General features: G+C 40.4%; 1 protein-coding gene across 1 annotated transcript; it reads left to right on the forward strand.

The window, feature by feature from the left end:
• Window positions 1–1,533: 1,533 nt before the first annotated feature.
• Window positions 1,534–20,266, forward strand: LOC134401499 (cytochrome b5). Its single transcript, XM_063130504.1, has 5 exons — window positions 1,534–1,844; window positions 10,681–10,809; window positions 14,383–14,412; window positions 16,416–16,450; window positions 19,013–20,266. The coding sequence occupies exons 1-5, from the start codon at window positions 1,692–1,694 to the stop codon at window positions 19,089–19,091; spliced, it is 426 nt and encodes a 141-aa protein (XP_062986574.1). The 5' UTR covers window positions 1,534–1,691; the 3' UTR covers window positions 19,092–20,266.
• Window positions 20,267–20,906: the final 640 nt, after the last annotated feature.

The raw sequence follows: 20,906 nt of genomic DNA on the forward strand, positions 1-20,906 counted from the left end.
CCAGATAGTCTGAATTCCTGGGAGAGTGAAAGAAGGAAGTATATGGTTTGAAGAAACATAAAAGGAAGTATCTTAGCAGACATGGGATGCAGAGAGGGCAGTGGGGGAAAGAGAAAAGGGGAGATTCACTGAGACTACAATCCTACATTCACTTACTGTATCTAGGTAGACATATATAGGATTGTACTGAGAGATTTTATTTCTCATTACCTTTTAATGAAAATTCTGGTTGTGACACAACCCAGTTATTCCTTGTTGACAGAGGAATAGATGAAAACTTGGAAGTGGTTAAAGATCTTCCAGCAATTGGCTCCATCCATGTACATTAAGTTTGTATGCATGATTAGATATACTTGAGTTAAAAACTTAAAAAATCTTTTCTGCAGTTAATGTAGTGGTGTAGGTCTCCTGAGTTAATAAAAATGTCAAAGTAACAGATCTTCAATATGATTTATTTTGTTATTTACAATGTTTATATACTGCTTCCCATCCAAAAGAATTCAGAGCAGTGAACAACACATAGAATAAAAGAATATGCATAAACCATGCAGTAGTTATCTTGTTATTGGCACAAAGGTGTAATTAGCAGAAGCAAGTTATGATACAACCACATTACAAAACAATCTACCCTTTAGCTTTTTAGCCAAATCTTTTGTACCGCAATCTTATGTATATCTAGTCCGAAGTAAGTTCCACTGAGTTTAACACGCAAGTAAATGGGCATTGGATTGCAGTCTCAGACAGCAATACCAGTAAATACACTTACTAGGAGTAAGCTCCGTTGAACCCATAGAGTGGGATTTCTAAGTAAAAATGCATAGTTTGGTAGCAATTTACAGGAAGAACTTTGAAAAAGACCGAAGGGATTCATGTCACATTTCAGACCTACTTAACTGAGAAATGTTTATTCTGGCTAAGAGATGTGGAGGTGACATGGTCCTTGTGACATATTAGCTAATCGATTATTATGTCATAAATTCTTGTGGACTAGAGCCCATTTGATTAAGTTGCATCTGCTGAAACAGGCTCTAGTCCACAAGCGTTTTAATACCCCATAACATGTACAAGGCAGCTAAGAAGAATTAACAGCACCGAAAAAAACCACACCCAGTAATGCCACCATAAAACTTCACAGTGCCACGGGATTCGCTGTGTTTGTTGCAATAGCAGTCCATGAACCCGCAACTCCTCCAGGGAGCTAAAGGTCGTTGGCAATAAGGCTGAAGTAGGTCTAAAATCCGGAGGACAAGTTTGCACAATCGTATGATCATGTGACTGTCTCTAGCCGTCTACGTCAGCGTGGGTGTTCGTTCCGCCTTGGCTTCCCCTCCCTATCTCTATGGTTTTCCTATCGAAGGAAAGCAGTTCGAGAGCTTCTTGGAATCGAGGGAACGGAGAGCAAACAAAACCCGCCTCAACCAGCCCTGTCAATTCGTTACGAAAGCGTCCCATCCGACCAGTGAGAAGTCGGCAAGGGCACGTTTCCCCGCCCTTCAGCCGAGAGCGTGACGCGTTGTTCCTAAGAGGCCGCTCGCCTAAAGACCTTTGTGCGCCTGCGCGCAAGGTAAGACGCTCCCGGGTCAGAGTTCTGTGCTCGCGATCCGCCGCTGCGCTCGAGAGTCAAGGTAAGGTGTGCGTCTTGCAAAGCGAAGAGGCAAGAGAGAGAGAGAGAGAGAGAGGCGGCGGCGACGATGGTGAAGACTGAGAGCGACGACAAGTGTGGGAACGAACCGTGGCGGGGTCGCTATCACAGGCTCGAGGAGATCCAGAAGCACAATCACAGCCAGAGTACCTGGATCATCCTGCACAACCGTGTGTATGACGTCACCAAGTTCCTGGAGGAGGCGAGTATATGGGGCTGGGATGAGAGAGAGCTGGCTGGTGCGTCTTTTGCAAAGGCTGCTGGATATTTAAATCATTTGGAAGTGGCGAAAGGAGCCCTAAATCGCCCGTCTCCAACCTGGTACCCTCCAAGTTGTTGGACTATTATTCTCAGAATTCCGCAGCCAGCCATGCTGGGTATTTCTAACCGATCTGGGGGAGTGGAATCAGGTTGGAGAAGTCTGCTCTAAATAGTTCTGGAGGCTTTGCAGTCCCCTGCAACCTGGCAACATGCTTGCTGAAAAGTACGGTTTGTCAAGGTTTGCTGATTAAGAGCTGTAGTGTCTCCTCTGGGTGGAATGGGAGTAGGATTGGTTCAGAGATCAAGTAGATATGATCTTTTCTTTCCCTTTGGAGATTCCTGTAAAGCACTGCCTCCCAGGTGTGGGTGTGTCTAACTATTCAGTGAAGTGATTTTCTGTTGCTCTTTGTGCTTGTTGAACATAAGAACATAAGAGCCATGCTGGATCAGACCAAGGGGTAATCTAGTCCAGCACTGGTCGTACAGTGGCCAGCCAGCTGTTGACCAGGGACCCACAAGCAGGACCTGGTGCAACAGCACCCTCCAACCCATGTTCCCCAACAACTAGTGTATAAAGGCTTACTGTCTTCGATACTAGACTAGCCATCAGGACTAGTAGCCGCTGATAGTCTTCTCCTGAAATTTATCCAGCCCCCTTTTAAAGCCATCCAAATTACTGGTTATCACTACATGTGGTGGTAGTGAATTCCATAGTTTAACTATGCGATATGTGAAGAAGTACTTCCTTTTATCTGTCCTGAATCGCCCGCCAATCTGCTTCATGGGATGACCCTGGGTTCTAGTATGTTGAGAGAGGGAGAAAAATGTCTCCCTATCCACATTCTCCACACCATGCATGATTTTGTTTTCTATCAGGGCTCCCCTTAAGATGAACAATCCCAGCTGCTGTAACCTCTCATTGGAGAAAGTCCAATGCAGCACAACTTTCAGATATATCTTTTCTTTAAAAGCAACATTGTAACATCATTATTATTATTATTATTATTATTATTATTATTATTATTATTATATTTATTTGTATCCTGCCCTTTTCCCAATACTGGGGCCTCAAGGTGGCTCAACATATACATGTTTGAAATTAAGAGATGTTTTGAAATGAACAAATAAGACCTTGCTTAACTTGGCAAAGCAAAATTGCCAAACTTTGTTCTGGCTCTTCTGTGAAAGCTTTGTAATCAGATGCTTACTGCTCACATACACCAGGCAAGATGACACCTTTCACCCGTCATGTTTAAGGATAAAGAGTTGAGTAATGTGTTCATTGTACTGACTAGCTTATTTGCCACAGCTTCACTTTCCTTCTTAGTGGGGATTAAAGCTAATTATGTTATGAAATGCTGTTCTCAAAATTTATGTATTTGATACAGTAAAGGGGCAATCCTGTGCATGTTTAGACTGGGGAATGCTGGGATTTGTAGGACTCCTTTCTGTCTAAACATGCTTCAGATTGTGCCCTAAATGTAACTGGATATAGGAAATAATTTAGTGTGCAGGTAGAAGTGCCAAGTATCTTTCTAAAGTAAATATACATGATTCACTTTACAGTAATGCCTATAGATGCATTTCCTGGATATTTTGGTCTTGCATTAGTTAGCATTTTAGAAACTTTTTAAAGCATCAGTTGTATTGGATATAGAAAGGGAAGCTGTAGTCTTCTGGTACTTCCTTAGTACCGTAGGGTGGTCATAATGTAGAGTTGACTTTTTATTTTTTAAACAACTATCCTTTTATCTGCAGCTGTTCACGCATGTTGGAGAACAAGCAGCAATTAACTTTTATTAAGCTGTCTCCCAACTAAGAGCAACAGTAAGGACCCTGCTGTAGGCGCATGAACCTGTACGTCCCTGCTGACTAGCACAGTGAATAGTAAAATAAAGTAATAGCAAAGAATACAGAAAATACTAACTTTTTAAAAGTGCATAACACCTTCATGCTAAGTGTGCTAGTAGATGAATAACAGCTATGACTACTAGTCTTTAATTAGGACATACTAAATTAGATCAAGATTAAGGTGTGTGCAACTGAACTTCCAGAAGCAGACTTTCCTGCCCCCTCCTTCCCAAGGCAGCCCCATAAAAGATCATGTTGCACCACATCGGGGACAGGAATGGTCCCACTGTTGGTGCGGTTTTCCTCTTTATCCTTTCATAGTGCAGTTGTGTTAATGTTGGGGGCTGTGATGAGCAAAGTCTAGTTCTGTCAGAGCATCTGCAACACTGCAGTTCACTGCTCGAGGTTGGGTGGGTTTAAAACCACCTGTGGGTGCAACTGTGTCCCGCTGCCCGTTCACCAAGTATACAGTATTGTTGCATTGATATAGACCTTTGCGAGCTATGTTTCTGACATATAAATCCAGTGCATAGTTAGATATCATCACTGTTTTTTTTTAAAAAAATATGCTGATTAATGTTGCATGTAAACTAAAATTAAAAACCATGTGGCTCTGTTTTTTGAAGTACCTACTGTTATGGAATCCTTTTCATTCAATATTGACTCTATTCAGACAACATGCTTAGCATGTCATGTGAACCATTCCTAACCATGGTGGTTTAAAGATACTCACTAACCATTTGTTGCAAAAGGGTTAGCGGCCTAACTATGGCTTAGTGTATTGGCTGAACAAGCCCAATAATTTGTCTGAAGGAACCACTGTATAGTAGCTGTAGAATCTCTGTACACTCTCAGTACAGGTTTAAAACTGATGCTTAGCTGTTGCTCCAAACAAATTGATACACCCTGAAATGATCTCAATATTCATCTGCAATTGCACAGTATTGGCCCTGCCGTTACTGATTTTTTCAAAGAACCATATCTGATAAGCTTCTGGAAAATCCCAGGCTCCCTAGGAACATTTTGCCGACCAGCAGGATATACCGCTAGCGTAACAGATAGCTTAGTAGTTCTTAAAACAACTGTAAATAAGTGAAAATGCTCACTTCCAGAAGAGGTCAGGTCAGCGAGGTCGCAGAAGGGAGCTCCGGAAATGAGTGCTTCTGCTTGTTTTGGGGTTGCATTAGGAAAGTGGTTGCCAACACTTTTAGACATTGGGGAATTTGAGAAACTGGTGTGGGCACCACCACAAAATGTCTCCTGTGAAGGATGTAGCTAGTCATATAATGGCATATAATTTGCTACTAACCCAACCTTGTAAATAAGACCACAGATGTTGCCAGCCTGCAAAAAAAATATACTAGCTTGCTGAATGCTGGTAGAGGAGGGACCAAGAGCTTCATCCCTTCTCCACCAGCCAGTTTACTCACCTGCATGCAATTCCTTGTCACCCATGGCTACCAGGAGATTTTATGATGAGACTAACATGGCAACAGCCTTATATTGTTCTCTGCGCTAGAGAAAAATATATATTAATTTCAGAGGTGGGTTGTGTGTTTTTATGGGTGGCTGCTCTTACATTAAGGTTATTGCTGCTTTTAGAATTCTACTGCATATCAGACATTTTTAATGGAAAAGTGGCTTTCAAATATTATAAACAAATGAACCCGCATAGAAGATTTTCATATTTGATGGCAGAAATAAGGCTATGCATAGATATAGCCACACAGTTGAAGATTTTAATTGGGGGAAAGACAGATTTTCCTCTACAAAACTCAAAGATTAGGTTTGGACATCACAATAACCGATGATAGGTTATTGTGTCGTCTGGTGGGAGTTTTTAAACCCATGATTGCTTATTTCGCCAAAATAACCCACTCTGATAACCCATGGTCTGCAGACCATGTTGTGTGGCGGCCTCCATGGGTCATTATATATTTATCAAGATTTTCATTCGTAATGGAAGGAACATATATACTATGAAAATGAACAAGTACAGCTGATAGGCTAAATTTGAATAAATTATATAGAACTTAAATTAATCTAGATGCCACGTTGTATTTTGAAGGATCTCACAAATCATACTCAAAACATTTTTAAAAGTCTGTGCAGACCAGATTCATGAACTGTGAAAGGTCTTTGTGATTCCTCCTACTAGTGTTTTTTAGGTAGCCTATTTGTCTGTATTGCTATTATTCTGTTTTTAAAGCTTGGTAAAGTAAGGAGTGTTACTTTGCAGTCTCATGGCTTGCTTACCCATTAGAACCCTCCAGAAAATAGACGTGTGTCTGTGTGTATACGTGTACAGTATATATCCAAGTTTTTGTTTTTATACATCAGCCCTCTCTTCTCTTTCCATGTTTAATGATTTAAAAAGGCAGCTTGTTGGTTTAGGGAGGAAAGGACCTAGTATACTTTTTTTTAAGGAATTCCTCAATCCACCTATCAGTTGATGAAAAGGCAGGATGCAGACTTACCTAATAAATAAATAAAATATTTGTGCAGGAATATGAGCATCTCTTCATTAAGGAAAAACCTGCAACCTTACCAGGATCTCCCCCCTGCCTCGGATCTTTCCACACTCATTACAAGCTCCTTCAGACAGTGACCATGTGATTTGTAATTGAAACCTTTCCTGCTGAGCAATGTTTCATAAAGTTCAATGAAACACCACCATCTAGTGGCAGAATTAATCCCGTAATAACATCAATTAACAGATTAACTTGGGCGGCGGGGGGGGGGGGAGTTTATCAAGATTTCCATGGGAATGTGTGGGAGCTGTCCAGGAGGTTGACAGCATGATGTAAAGAATCTGCAAACCTCTGTAAGAAGCCAATTATAAGAATTCATTAAATCGCTCATGTAGAGAAATACTTTGACTTGGTCAAACCACTTGGTGAGCTTCATGGAAATCCATACTTTAATTGCATCACACTGCTTGAATTGGAATTACCCAAGAGTAGGTGCCACAAAGATGCCAGTCTCTGCATGGATATGTGGAAATGCTCAAATCCAGCATCTTGGATTTTGTTAATGTTAATTGTTGAAACAGCCCTAACTTAAGATGACTTAAGAATGGTTTTTTCACATGTTATGGGAGCAATCCCAGGTTAATCACAACATATAGTCAATAATGAGCTGTAGCACATCCTGCTTTTCCCAGGAATATACATGCATGATGCATGTATTTATAGAACATTTATTCATTCCATTTACACCTTTGTGCTTTTGAGTATATACTTAAAACCTCTTGTTTTGTTTGGGGACTGGCCCATGAAAACATCTTCTTGCTGAATAATCTGTGTTAGGCAAAACCTAGCAGCTTAATGTGGTTCTTGGTTCTGCTTAGGTTTTAATTTGAATGTGGTATTTGTGCTGTATGAGAATAATCAATGACGTTCTTCTGCTTTCTCACCATTACTTTTAGTGGTGCTACTGTCTAGAATAGTACAGAATGAACAGATAGCTTCTATTCCTGTTAATTGGTGAAAGGGGCATTTTATTTCTTTATTTATTGCATTTTATACCACCCAATAGCCGAAGCTCCCTGGGCGGTTCACAAAAACTTTATCACACAAAGAGAAATACTGCTGTTATCTTTCTAAACACATCTAGCGAATACTTTGAATTCCAAGGAGTAGCATGTATGTGAGTATTTTGAAAGGAACAAGATGGTAACAGAACACTTCATCTTAGTTATGTATGTATTTTAGTCAATGTAGTGTGAAAACCCCACTCAACTGTTGAGTTTTTAGGAGGTACTCCCCACACAACATGTTCTAATTCCACCATTGTGTGACTCATTGTGTGACTCTGGGCTACCATGGAGTTGAGTAAAATCCATCGCAATGTTTGATTGACAGTTCCTCCGCCCTCTTTCCTCCCCCGGCCCTCCCAATGGTATTTTGAAATCTGAGTTAATAGTTTCTCAGGGATTTTTTCAAAAAGTTCTTGCATGAAATGGCTGTTTCTCGCAGCTATTCAATTCTGTTCTGGTAACAAAGGTAACAAAGCACTTGGCATTTGTGAGGTGCCTTCACTCTTCTGTGGTGTTTTATAAGTAAACTTTGTTATGTGACTTTTTTCTGTGGATTCATTTGGCTTACACACACTGTAAATCTCAAAGCAGTCAGCTTCGATAGTTGTCCGAGACCTTTGCTCCATTCCTGTGCGTGTGTAATTATCAGAACTGATTCAAGGGCAGGATTTGTCAGCCATATTTGCATGTCTGCCTTGCATAATCTCCCTTCTGCATGCACTCCCTTAACCCTTTTTGGTTTTTTCATGTGTAATCTTTAGTTTACACATTTCTGCTTAGTCACTGTGCCTAGGCACTGTATGCTATCTTAACCCAAGTATTTTATTTATGAAAAGTTCACAAATTTCATCATTTTTATTCAGGAAAAAATATGTTTTGAGTTTTTGAGAATGTTGCCAAGGCACATCTGGATAGCCATTTAATTATTTGAGTATTATGGTTTGAGATTGTCACATTCATACTCTGTGCTAGCAGGTGCTGAAAAATGAATGCTGGACTAGATGGACCTTGATCTGATTCAACAGAGCTTTGCTTATGTTCTCCTTGGGAAAGGGATGCTGGAATGTAGCGCATAGGTGTGTTTGTAAAAGCTGCATGTTTGTTCACTGCCCTGCGTAGCTATTGCATTTAAGCTGCTTTACTCTCCATTTCTGTGGGAGCCCTGAAACAGCCTTTCCGATAAGAATAGGAAGCCTTCTTTGCTTTTGTCAGTGCTTCAGAGGTTTGACTGCTCTTTGAGTTGCAGCATAGGGTTTGCATGAAACATACTGGAATGAGATTGCAGTAAACATGTTCTATAGAAGCTTGAGTAGAGTTAATACCTTCGAGCATGAAAAAGAAGCTTATGCAATGAATACCGGCATACCTGGGCAGAGAGGCATTTACAAATTCACGAGACATGGATTGTCTCGCCTTCTGTGCTTTAAATAAGGTTACACCATAAGCAGGGTGAATTGATCTTGGGTTGGATTGAGTGGTTGGATTGAGTGTAGGCTGGCACACTTTTTTCTACAGAGTTTGGGAGTAATGCCAGAGAGCAGGGGGTGGGGGAGAATGGACCCCACCAGTTCCTTTTAGTCATCCCAGGCTAAACTAAATGGGACAGAGTTGAATTCTACAGCCACTTGATGCCTTTTCCATTGGGAAGTGGGAGATTGCTCTGCAGGCTTCTGCAATGACTTGGCCATGGGCCTGTTTGATCACTTTCCCCTTTCAAGACAGGAGAACTTGGCCCTCAGTAGCCATACTAGCACTGACCTTGCTGGTGCTGATAGAACCAAAGGAGTGAGGGAGTAGACCAGCAAGAACAGCAGCTATTATTGTCCAAAAAAAGATCTGACTCTAGCTGGTATTTACATTGGAGGAAATCACCTGTTGGCTCCATACTGAGCTGGTTTACTCAAATTCATTTTATTTGTCTATGGCACAAAGGCCGTTAAAACCACAACCATAAAACAAAGTGTCTACATGACAACCTAAATTCATACGAACTCAAAGAGGGAGAAAATTCAAATAAAAGAACCAAACAGAGAAAAGGCTGAGATTTACACTGGTGAAAAAATGATGCAGACCCCAGTAGCGCTGATAACAGGAAATTATAGCAGGTGGTCCCCTCTGCAATCTGCGCCTGATTACTTTAGAAAATTTCAGTGGATTTTTTAAGCTGCTGCAGCAAAAGTTCCAACCTTGATTGTAATAGGTTTACTATAACCTGCTAACAGATCACAGATAATAGCAGTAGGCCAACCTGCTCTTGCTCTCAGAAGATCACCCAGAAAATGATCCCTAATATCTTTATACAAGGAGCAGAGTAACAAGTAATGCACTACATCTTCCAGCTCCCCTGCACCACAAATACATGTCCTCTGAGCATAGGGAATCCCTTTGTACTTCCCATCCGGATAAGCTGAAGGCATTGTTTGGAAATGGAGGACAGTAAAGGCCTTTCTGAGAGCAAGGAAAGCCAGGTCTTAAAAATATTGTGCTATTTTCTGTTTTTTTCATCAGATTGTGTAAATCTTTTGCCTTTTACTGAGCTGGTTTACACTTATGTGCATCACCTGATTAATGCAACTTCAGATAGCAGCTTGAATGTGTTTGAGCCAGCTGAGATTCAGCACTACCAACAGAACTTCCCTGACCTCATCAAACTCTATGCCCTTCAGTTCAATCTATTCGTACTTTTTCTAGCAAGACATCATATGGTAAGGCAAGTGTGAAGTAACCCAAAGACTGCTGCAGTGGTGAACAGGATTAAGGTTCACTGAGTTTTGGATCACGATGAATGCACCTCCAGGCATATATATATAGACTCAACCTTTGGGGGGAAACTATGCACACTGGCTACGTAAATAATAATAATAATAATAATAATAATAATAATAATAATAATAATAATAATGGTCACTAGGTGATATGGCTATTTAAAAGGATTGGACAAATGTATGGAAGATAGGCATGTCAATTATTCATGGAACTTAAATAGAAGTTTTGAGTTCAAAGGTAGTATATATATGATAACTGAAGGCTAGAAATGAACGTAATGGATTTTTTTTGGTCAGGATTGCTTGTGTCCTTCCTTGGGCATCCTTCCTTATAGTCAAGGAGACAATAAAGGCTTAGCTAGATGGAATCTTCATCTGGTCAAGTAAGGCAATTTTTTCTGTACAGCAAGAAATCATCAGAAGATTGATGTAGAGAATAGGAGAAAACAGACTGCATCAAAGGTGCTACAATATTAAATTATTCCATAGTAGTAGTAATGGCAGTGGGTATACAAAACTTAATTGCAAAAGAGTCCCCTTACAATTTGCTATGATTTCTCACAGTGTTGAGTTATATCAAAGTATGCAGATGATAAATATTCATATTTTGTTTTCATATATAGCACCCAGGTGGTGAAGAAGTCTTAAGGGAACAAGCAGGAGGAGATGCTACAGAAAGTTTTGAAGATGTTGGCCATTCCACAGATGCTAGAACATTGTCAGAATCATTCATTGTGGGAGAAGTTCATCCGGTGAGTACCCTGTGCATGGATAGAGCTGTTACCTGTCTGTTTTGCATAGATCACAGCTGCAAACCAGTATGATCAGCCTTCACCAACCCGGGTCCCTCCAGATAATTCAGATTACATTTCCATCAGACCCAGCAAGGAATGATGAGGGCTGCAGCCCAAAACATCGGCTGATATATAGATCATGCTTTTCACTCAAGGTTGAATAATCCCAGTTCATGCAGAAAAGAAATGGCTTACCAATAACTTTTCCCAGCAGTTGATCTCTGTACTTTACGCCAAATTTATTAATACTAACTTTATTTATTTACAACATTTCTGTACTGCAGATGTAGTACATTTAGATGTAGTACATTTCTGTACTACATCTAAGACAAATTTCGGAGTGGTGAACATGAAGGTAAAACCTTAAAAAGTTTAAAACACCATAATAAAGTTGTTCTCTTTAAAACAGCGTATCAATAAAAAAACATGGCTGGTCAATTAAGGAATGCTTCCTGGAATAGGACTTTTCAGGAGGCTCCAGAAGGAACACAGTGTACTTCTCTTTAATATTGTGCTATATTTTACATTTAGGTTTTTGGCCATTTTCATCGTGGCTTGCAGAACTGAGAAAGAAATAAGCATAGATTAAAACCAAAGCTGTGTGTAAATAGCATGTATATATGCACCCACACATACACTGAACTCCAGGACCTTTTGTTTTCAGGGCAGCAAACATGTTACCATAATAGGGTGGTGTGTATGTGGAGGTTTTCTTGCTTCATATTTAGCAATAGCACAAACCTACACAAGTTTTTTGATATGTACAGGGGATTTTATTTATTTATTTATTACATTTTTATACCGCCCAATAGCCGAAGCTCTCTGGGCAGTTCACAAAAATTAAAACCATAATAAAACAACCAACAGGTTAAAAGCACAAATACAAAATGCAATATAAAAAGCACAACCAGGATAAAACCACGCAGCAAAATTGATATAAGATTAAAATACAGAGTTAAAACAGTAAGATTTAAATTTAAGTTAAAATTAAGTGTTAAAATACTGAGAGAATAAAAAGGTCTTCAGCTGGTGACGAAAGGAGTACAATGCAGGCGCCAGGCGGACCTCTCTGGGGAGCTCATTCCACAACCGGGGTGCCACAGCAGAGAAAGCCCTCCTCCTGGTAGCCACCTGCCTCACTTCCTTTGGCAGGGGCTCACGGAGAAGGGCCCCTGTAGATGATCTTAAGGTCCAGGCAGCTTTTTCATTTTCAAAGGCAGCCCCACGTATAACGCATTGCAGTAATCCAAACGAGAGGTTATCAGAGCATGGATAACTGTAGCTAGGCTATCTCTGTCCAGACAAGGGTGTAGTTGGTATATCAACCTAAGCTGATAAAAGGTGCTCTTGGGAAGGAGCATGATAATTCGCACACTTTATTCAGAGCATGAATAACATCACTTGGCTATTTCTGCCAAGCACGCCCACAATGTGCTTCTGCACTCCTCTGCCTAATCATAATCAGCACTTGAAAACACATATTGTGCAAAACAGTATTAATTTTTTTTAAAAAAAAGTGTGAAGTTTTTCAGGGTTTTACTTTCTACCATTTCTCCTTTCCTTGTAAGAGCAACATTTTTGCACAATCTGCAATGCTCCCACATCTGCCACGTGTATAGATAGAGGAATCAAATGGTTTAACTTTAAGAAGTCCACTCCCACAATCAGAATTTCTCCCTCTTTCCTCCACCATCTGCTCTGCAGGGTTTCCCAGGTCTCTAGAGTTGCTTTTGAGGAATTCAGGGAGAGGGGGACTTGCCCCCCTCCTAGTTATGGTAATGGAACTGTTGCCGTCAGTGGAACAACGCTATTGGATGCAATCCTTTCTGAGCTGTTGGGGGTGCATCTTTGTTGTAGGCAAAATCATGCAGGGTAGAAGAAGCAAATTTGATCCTTCCCTGAGTTTTCTAGCACATGCAGAGAATTTAAAGATGTCGGGTGAGCAGTGAGCTCTTACTTCCTGCTGGGGTTTTCCTGCTTTGACAATCTGCACGAAGTGTGTTGCCATGTTCATTTAACTGCAATGCATTGTTTGTGTTCTGTTCTCAGAAACTTCAGCAGGTCCAGGGTATTGCTCTTAGTCTAGTGACCAGGACCCACCATATGGAATGTATTTTGCCAGTAACTTAAACAGCCGCACTGGTTGTAGGGCTGCTCTCCAGCAAAATCCAAATTGCTTTTGTTAAGATTTTAAAGCCCTGCATAGCTTGAGACCTGGGAACTTGAAGGACCACTGCAGCGAGGTTCTCACTTTACTGAAGAATATATTATTAAAACACTTCTAATAGTGTGGTGTTCTGGTATTGCCACTCTAATGATTTCTTGATTCCATGTTCAAGAATGTGTCATAATGGGTTGAGATTCTTTGTACAGTTGCTTGACTAAAAGGTAAGCCAATATATTTGATATTTTTCAAATTGGTGAATGTAGAAATGTGACTATATGTAGTATAGGGTAAACCACTCTAATAAGTATTTTGGTAGCCCAGTCTGCATTCTGTTGAGATGGTCCCTCTTGACTGTTTAGCATATTTCTGCTAAAATATAACCTTGTCCTTATCTGGTGTTTGTTTTATTGCTGTGCTCTGTTCAAGAGTTAACTTTGTGGCCTTGGTAATGGAATTAGGATGAAATTGCAAAGTGTACTTTATACTTTCCAAAACAGCCGAGTTGAGATGCCATATCTAAAAGGCATTAAAGCTTTCTTAATACAAAGATGGTAAAAAAAGGGGACATGGCATCGAAGTATTTGTGCAAGGTTGATTTTCTGATCCTGGTTTTATGCTGTGTGTGGTTCTTTTAAAGGCCTCATCCCTCCTTAACCATTCTGCTGTTGCTATGAAACATCCATTATGCTGGAGGGCTTGTCTGATTGCTTATATGTTAACAGAAAGTGTTTAACCAAGGTAGTGTTTATCTTTTCAGAATTAACTGAAACCTCTTTTCTGAAAGAAAACAATATAATTTGGTAGAAGACATTAGGATAGAAAAATATATTAGAAATTGTCAGCAAACGTTGCAAAAAGTAATTAGGTGTGAACTCATTTAAAATATATACGGGCTTAAAATGGTATTTACTGGCCCAGTTTGAACATAATGGTGGCAAATCATGGGTTATTTGACCTAAGACTTGCTGCAGCATGTGCTGTGTGTGTGTGTTCCACAACTATTTTGAATATTTAACACCCAGTTGGGCTGATCGGGGCTTGCTATGTGATGTCTGAACCTGGACACTATATGTTAATCATTGGCCGGCCAGCAATTAGTGGTTAGGTTAACTGTGCGTTGTTTAACCCATGATTAACCTGTAATATCCTGATCAGGGGTTGAATATTCAGAAAATCTGTGAAATGTGTCTGGCGTGTACCGTGACAAAACTTGGGTTACTTTACCCACGATTTACTGTTGGCCCTACTGTGTTTTCCCATAGTAATTGGCAGGGTGAACAATATCCTTAGGATATTTCAATGGTAACTTTGTTAACTTTGGTCATTCTGCATAGTTATGTTTATCACTCTTTTGTATCTTTCAGGATGATCTGGAAAAAATTCAGAAACCAACAGTAAGCATTTGACTTTAAAAACTTTTCATCTATTCTATCACATTGGTATTGTTAGGAACTGCTTCTTGTATCTGAGCATGTTTGAAAAACAGTTCAGAGATGGCAGAGGACAACATGGCAAACAGTTCTGCAAGGTCCCCAACATAATATGTTGTCTGGGACCTGTGAAGCGAACATGTCTCAGACATCACTACAACACTAAGCTGTTAAAAGGTTACCACCGTTTTTGACAGCAAAATTGCAAAGAGTGCCAGAATGAATCCTCTCCAAGTAGGTTTAAGTTTAAAGGGGGGTGGGTTTCAAAAGCATATTTTTAAAACTAAGCCATTTGTGATAAGGAGAAATGCAGAGTTTAAAATGTATCTGTTCTGAATTCATCTGTGAACCATTACTTTTGCTGTAGGGTCAAATCCCCTTACCCAAGTCAGCCAACTATCACTTCACAGCTGTTGCATTTGTAACAGGCTGACCTGTCCATGTGTATCTTTCCTACTGCATTTGTTAATTTCCCAACAGCCCCAACTGTGGTCCATTCTCTTACTTGGCTTCTGGATTTTTTGTGCCACAGAAGCTTCTTGCAGTCTTAGGCTGTTCAGCATAATGGTAAAATGCGGTTGCAAATGGCTCACAAGGAGTTATTTGGAAGACTTGGAGGATGGCAAACTAGCGCATTCTGCACACTTGACTAGGGATACGCTCCATATCCTTAGTCAGGTGTGCAGAGCCAGTGTGGTGTAGTGGCTAAAGTGTTGGACTGAGAGTCGGGAGATCTGGGTTCTAGTCCCCACTTGGCCATGGAAACCCATTGGGTGTCTTTGGGCCAGTCACAGACTCTGAGCCCAACCTACCTCACAGGGTTGTTGTTGTGAGGATAAAATGGAGAGGAGGAGAATTATGTACGCCACCTTGGGTTCCTTGGAGGAAAAAAGGTGGAATATAAATATAATAATAATAATAATGTGAAATGTACATATTCTGGGTGGGGGGGGAAATGCCTTTCCCATAAACATAGAAAGTTGCCTTCTACAAAGTCAGACAACTGGTGTGTTTAGCTGTGTATTATCTATTCTGACTCGTAGGAGACCCCCAAAACCTCTGAAAAATCCTTTTAACTGGAGAGGCCAAATCCTTCTTCGTCCAAAGCACGTGTTTTCCCCCTGAACGATGGAGATGAAGAGACGACTAAAGGCACACTGCAGTGCCAGGTTAGGTTAGCAACAGAACGGAGGTGTGCCCCACAACACTTGACTGGCACAAATACTGTGTGTATTAAGGCCTGGTTCACTGAAACCCTCTTGTAGCACTAAGCTATGTTTAAAATAAGACAGGTCCCCTCACTCCCAGTTTTATAATTGAAAAAGGGTTGGGTCCAGTTCAGCGCTTGACAAAGGCGCTTGGTAAGTTATTACAAGAAAGCACTGTTTTGTCTTCTGAATGTAGAGACACTTGTGTGTTAAAGTGCACAAGTATCATTTAATTCCTGTATTTATTTTAGGGTTTGATTTTATTTTAAAACCAACTTCATGCTTGTTAAAATTAAATTGAGTGCATTGAGGATTGCCTTCCGATTGGATAAATGCTGTGAATGTAAATCCATTAAATACAGTTTGATGTAATTAATTCATGAGTTTAATGCAGCTCTGTGCAGAGACTAGGATCCCTTTGGCATGCATAAAGTCTACCCATGAGAGTGGTTAGGTCTCTGTACTTGACAAATTTTACTCCACTTCATCCCTTGCACATAAGGCACAGTTCCATATTAAGAAATTCTTGCCAGAATTCAGCACGTGGAGAATAACTGGCTGAACTAGCAAGTAAACACTGATAGTTAATGATAAGCTAAAATGGATGAGAGGTGAGATGCTGCAGTGTATCTGAGGTAACCTGAAAAAACCATACTGAAAACACCATGTCAGCTGTTACGTGAACTAATTTTGTGGCAATAAGGATACACAACCAATGTCACCTAAAGGATGCAACTAATTTATGGCTTTGTTTTTCAGGACACTTACATTACCACTGTTGATTCTCAATCTAGGTATAGTATGGCTTTAATTTCACTTGTCACTGCTGTGTTTATTTATTTATTTTTAAAGGACTGTTCGGTGATCGTTACAGAATGTTTTTGTTGCCTTTCTCAGCATGAAATCTGTAGGAACTATACTGGAAATAGGGTGACTTTAGTGCCTGTGAAATTTGTTAGCCATGCTAACGAATTCCACATGCACAAGCAAGAGAGAGAGAGCTCGTAGTAAGATATGAAAATAAGTGCCTTGCTTGTGCTATATCAGCAAGTTAATGGTTCCTTAGAACATGATCTATCAACTCCACTAAGATCAGGACAGATCTAGTGCCCATTTCCTTCCTGTCTTCAGCATCTTCAAGTAAGTGAGGGAATCATCATTGCACTCACAAGAAGCTCGCCAGTACTTGTGCCTTGAGAATCATTTATGTTCCATAGAATGGTTGTGAACCAGACTGTGCATGGCCAGAATTCTGCTCATGGAATGTTCCAATGGAGAAAGGGTGGGGCTGAAGAGTGATAATTTTTGCTCATTCCTCCGTTTCTCCCTGCGCTCCGAACACCATGTTGTTTCAGAGGGTCTTCTGTCCCTCTGAAGCAGGTTTCTGAGGCGCAGGGCTCTAATCTGGGAAAGATCTCAGGGGCACATTCCATTTGTGGGCACAGTCAAAACGTGATTGTAACTGATTTTAAGCCCACTCAGAAGTAAGCTGAGCAAATCTTCGCAGGGCAAGCATCAAAAGTAAGCGTGATTGAATTGCTCAGCAACTTCCTCCCCAGGCCACACCCCCTTTTCCCTGTAGGGAAAAGTTCTTATTTCCTATGAGCAGCTGATTTCAGATAAGCACAGCTCCCTGCTGAGCACTGAGAAAGAGAGCCTTTTTCAGTGCTCAGCAGGGCAAAACATTTTAGTAGCTAGCCAGCCAGCTGCCCCCGCTGAAAGCATTGAGGGGAATAGAGGGGAGGAAAAGTAAGAGGAGGGCAGGTTTTTTAAGGGATTGTATCAACCGGCAAGACTTTGTGAGCAGGATTAAAGAGCTCCACTGGCTAAAGGATTCCTGCCCCTATACTAAAGTGTTCTATCCACCTATATTCAAGAATATTTTATTTGATCTCTTTTGCCTGGAAAAAAGAGCTTGCTTTGTGTTTGCACTTCCACTGACAATGTAGTAGTTCAGTAAAGGATTCCTCTAATGTGAGAAGAGTAGGTTCAATGTAGCTGTGCCTTCTCTTAGATCACACCTTACTAAATCTTATTTATTAGTAACCATATGGAGCAGGATAAGCAGGGCTCAGTCTTGGGCCCAGCGCTCTTCAACATTTTTATTAATGAATTGGATGAGGAGGTGCAGGGAATGCTTATCAAATTTGCAGTTGACACAAAATTGGGTGGGATAGCTAATATTCTGGAAGACAGAAGCAAACTTCAAAGTGATAGGCTGGAGTGCTGGGCTGAAAACAACAGAATGAAATTTAGTAGAGATAAATGCCAAGTTTTACACCTAGGAAAAAGAAACCAAATGCACAGTTACAAGATGGGGGATACTTGGCTTAGCAATACTACAAGTGAGAAGGATCTTGGAATTGTTATAGATCACCAGCTGAATATGAGCCAACAGTGTGATGTGGCTTCAAAAAAAGCAAATGCTATTTTGGGCTGCTTTAATAGAAGTATAGCTTCCAAATTGCGCGAAATACTGTTTCCCCTCTATTCGGCACTGGTTAGGCCTCATCTTGAGTATTGAGTCCAGTTTTGGGCACCGCACTTCAAGAAGGATGCAGACAAGCTGGATGGGGTTCACAGGAGGGCAACCAGGATGATCAGTTGTCTGGAAACAAAGCCCTATGAGGAGAGAGTGAAAGAACTGGGCATGTTTAGCCTTGAGAAGAGAAGAGAAGACTGAGGGGGGGACATGATAGCACTCTTCAAATACTTGAAAGGTTGTCACACAGAGAAGGGACAGAATCTCTTCTCGATCAACCCAGAGTGCAGGACATGGACTAATGGGCTCAAGTTACAGGAAACTGGATTCCAGATGGACATCAGGAAAAACTTCCTGACTGTAAGAGCAATACGACAATGGAACCAATTACCTAGGGAGGTTGTGGGCTCTCCCACACTAGAGGCATTCAAGAGGCAGCTGGACAGCCATTTGTCAGGAATGCTTTAAGGTGGATTCCTGCATTGAGCAGGGGGTTGGACTCGATGGCATTATAGGCCCCTTCCAACTCTACTATTCTATGATTCTAAGCAACTTGAGGCTCTCCAGATGTTTTGGCCTACAACTCCCATCATCCATCACCATTGGTTATTTTAGCTAGGGCTGATGGGAGTTGTAGGGGAAAAAACATAGAGGCCAGAAGTTGCCCATCCCTGATACAGGCCGTTTACTTTATTACTTAACTTTATTATAATAAGCTTTATATATCATACTGTGTTTGGCTAGAGATATGATAGTGGAACAAGTTATGATCTGCTATTGTTGTTCAACGACAAGATGGCTTGCAAAAGTTCAGTTTCCACATTGTTTAAAAACTAGTTAATACTATATGAAAATAACTTTTTATTTCTTCTAGTTCGTGGACCAATTGGGTGATTCCTGCAATAGCAGCATTTATCGTGGCTCTTATGTACCGTTTCTACATGTCTGAGTAAAGACCATACTGAGAAGAAATAACGGGACATACTGTTTTGGGAAAGAGAACCAAAAAATCATCTCTAACCACATCAGGGCCGTATATGAAAATAACTCTTAAAATCCATCCTCTTTTTCCCAGAAAGCCAAAATAAAGTTGCTTCAGGAATAGATTTCCAATGCTGCCTTTTACTCAACTGTTTTTAAATGCTTAAATGTGTAGCCTTCATCAACTATCCATGTGATATTGTCATGCTGTTCTTGAAATTAAGAGCACTGGTGTTTATGCTTTGGTATAAGATAAGTAAAACTTGCCTGATTTCTTTAAAAGATTAGTTCTTTGGACTTTTCTTGCAAAAAAAGAAAAAAAGCAGGAAGAGGCTCTGTCTATGCAAATTCCTTACATCTTTGCTTTCAGTTAGAATTGCTTCATACAATTATTTTCCGTTCTATCCATTTCTTAAATATAATTGTATCTTTTCTCCTTACAAATAAAACTAATAAGAGCTTTCAATATGGGAATGAGAAATCTTAGGTGTATACTATTGTACTTAACAAAGTGCCATGGAAAGATCCTGTTGTGCAAGAGGCACACAGTGCTAGTAGCTTCCATCTGTGGACCCTTCAGACTGGCTCAAAGGGTTGAGGGACCCATTCAGGGCAGTTTTTCAATAGGTTAACTCATGGTGCCCCCTATCCAAGTGAAAGTAACTTCTACTTTCATAGCAGGCTCTTGAGATCAAAGCCTTTGACTTCCGGCTTAGTTATGTTGCGAGCTAGAAACGCACCACCATCACTCTGTCTCTGTTCTAAGTTATGCTGGAAGAAAAAGGGAAACCCAGATCTTCGATTTCTACTACCTGTTTAAATAAAGTCCAAGTAAAGCACAATGTGGCTATTTGAATCAGGATTCATAGGTTTGTGCAACTTTTATCCTTAAGTTCCATCTTGGATCCTTGTGAGATCCGCTGTTCTTGCAGAATTCAGCAACCAAAAACAAATTATGTGAACTTTCAGTGCCTGTTTGTTGATTGTGCCCTCTTGATGAAGTAAGGGAAGGAAATGCAAGAATGTTGGTACTTCGCATGATAGGCTTATGTTGTCTGTTTTACCTGTATGTATGGTAATACCAGCTAGCAACACTTGTATTAGTCACACAGAAGATATTCTGGAATAAATGCAATTGTTTACTGTATCTTTTTGTCAAGCTATATGAGTGTTGTGGAGTCTATCTAGCATCAAGTTCAGTTGGTAACCACACAGTTGTGTTTTTAAAATGGGGAGGAAGGCTGGGAGAACATAACGGGCAAGAACCACATGAAAAGGCTGCAAGTCAAAATATGGAGTAAATTCCCCATGTAGTTGTAATAAAACTAATGAACGAAGGATCACAGCCCCTTGGCTTACTCTTACTCCACAGCAAGATCAAAATTGGCAGCTCTTGGGATGCTTTGAAGATACAATGATATAAATGTTGCTTCAGTTGAGAATGCACACATTGGTTAAGAATTTAAAAGGATTTACTGAAAAAAATAGAATATACATTGTACTACCATTTCAGGTAAAGAGCATGTATTATGTGTTATTCCTTAGGAAATGAGGCTGCTCCTCTTACCTCTAGCCAAGCCTAGCTCCGAAGCAATGCCTTGACACTGCTCTTAGAGTGTTAACAGATGCCTAGTTTTCCTTCTATAGGTAATGGATCAGTTTGTGTTCTGCAAAGCTATTCATTTAATCCCCCCCAGGTTTTAACAGTTTATTCATTTCAACAAAAAACATACAACATACTGCTATACAACATATTCATTATACACTGTCAATTATTTCAGCTATTC

This window comes from Elgaria multicarinata, chromosome 7, assembly GCF_023053635.1.
Source record: "Elgaria multicarinata webbii isolate HBS135686 ecotype San Diego chromosome 7, rElgMul1.1.pri, whole genome shotgun sequence".
NCBI lineage: Eukaryota > Metazoa > Chordata > Lepidosauria > Squamata > Anguidae > Elgaria > Elgaria multicarinata.

What these genes read in the sequence shown, in the direction of transcription:
- LOC134401499 (XM_063130504.1), top strand. Translation starts at nt 1,692, where the DNA reads ATGGTGAAGACTGAGAGCGACGACAAGTGTGGGAACGAACCGTGGCGG. An exon ending in TCACCAAGTTCCTGGAGGAG is followed by an intron (nt 1,845 to 10,680) that starts GCGAGTATATGG and finishes TTTCATATATAG; the next exon opens with CACCCAGGTGGTGAAGAAGT. An exon ending in AAAAAATTCAGAAACCAACA is followed by an intron (nt 14,413 to 16,415) that starts GTAAGCATTTGA and finishes TTTGTTTTTCAG; the next exon opens with GACACTTACATTACCACTGT.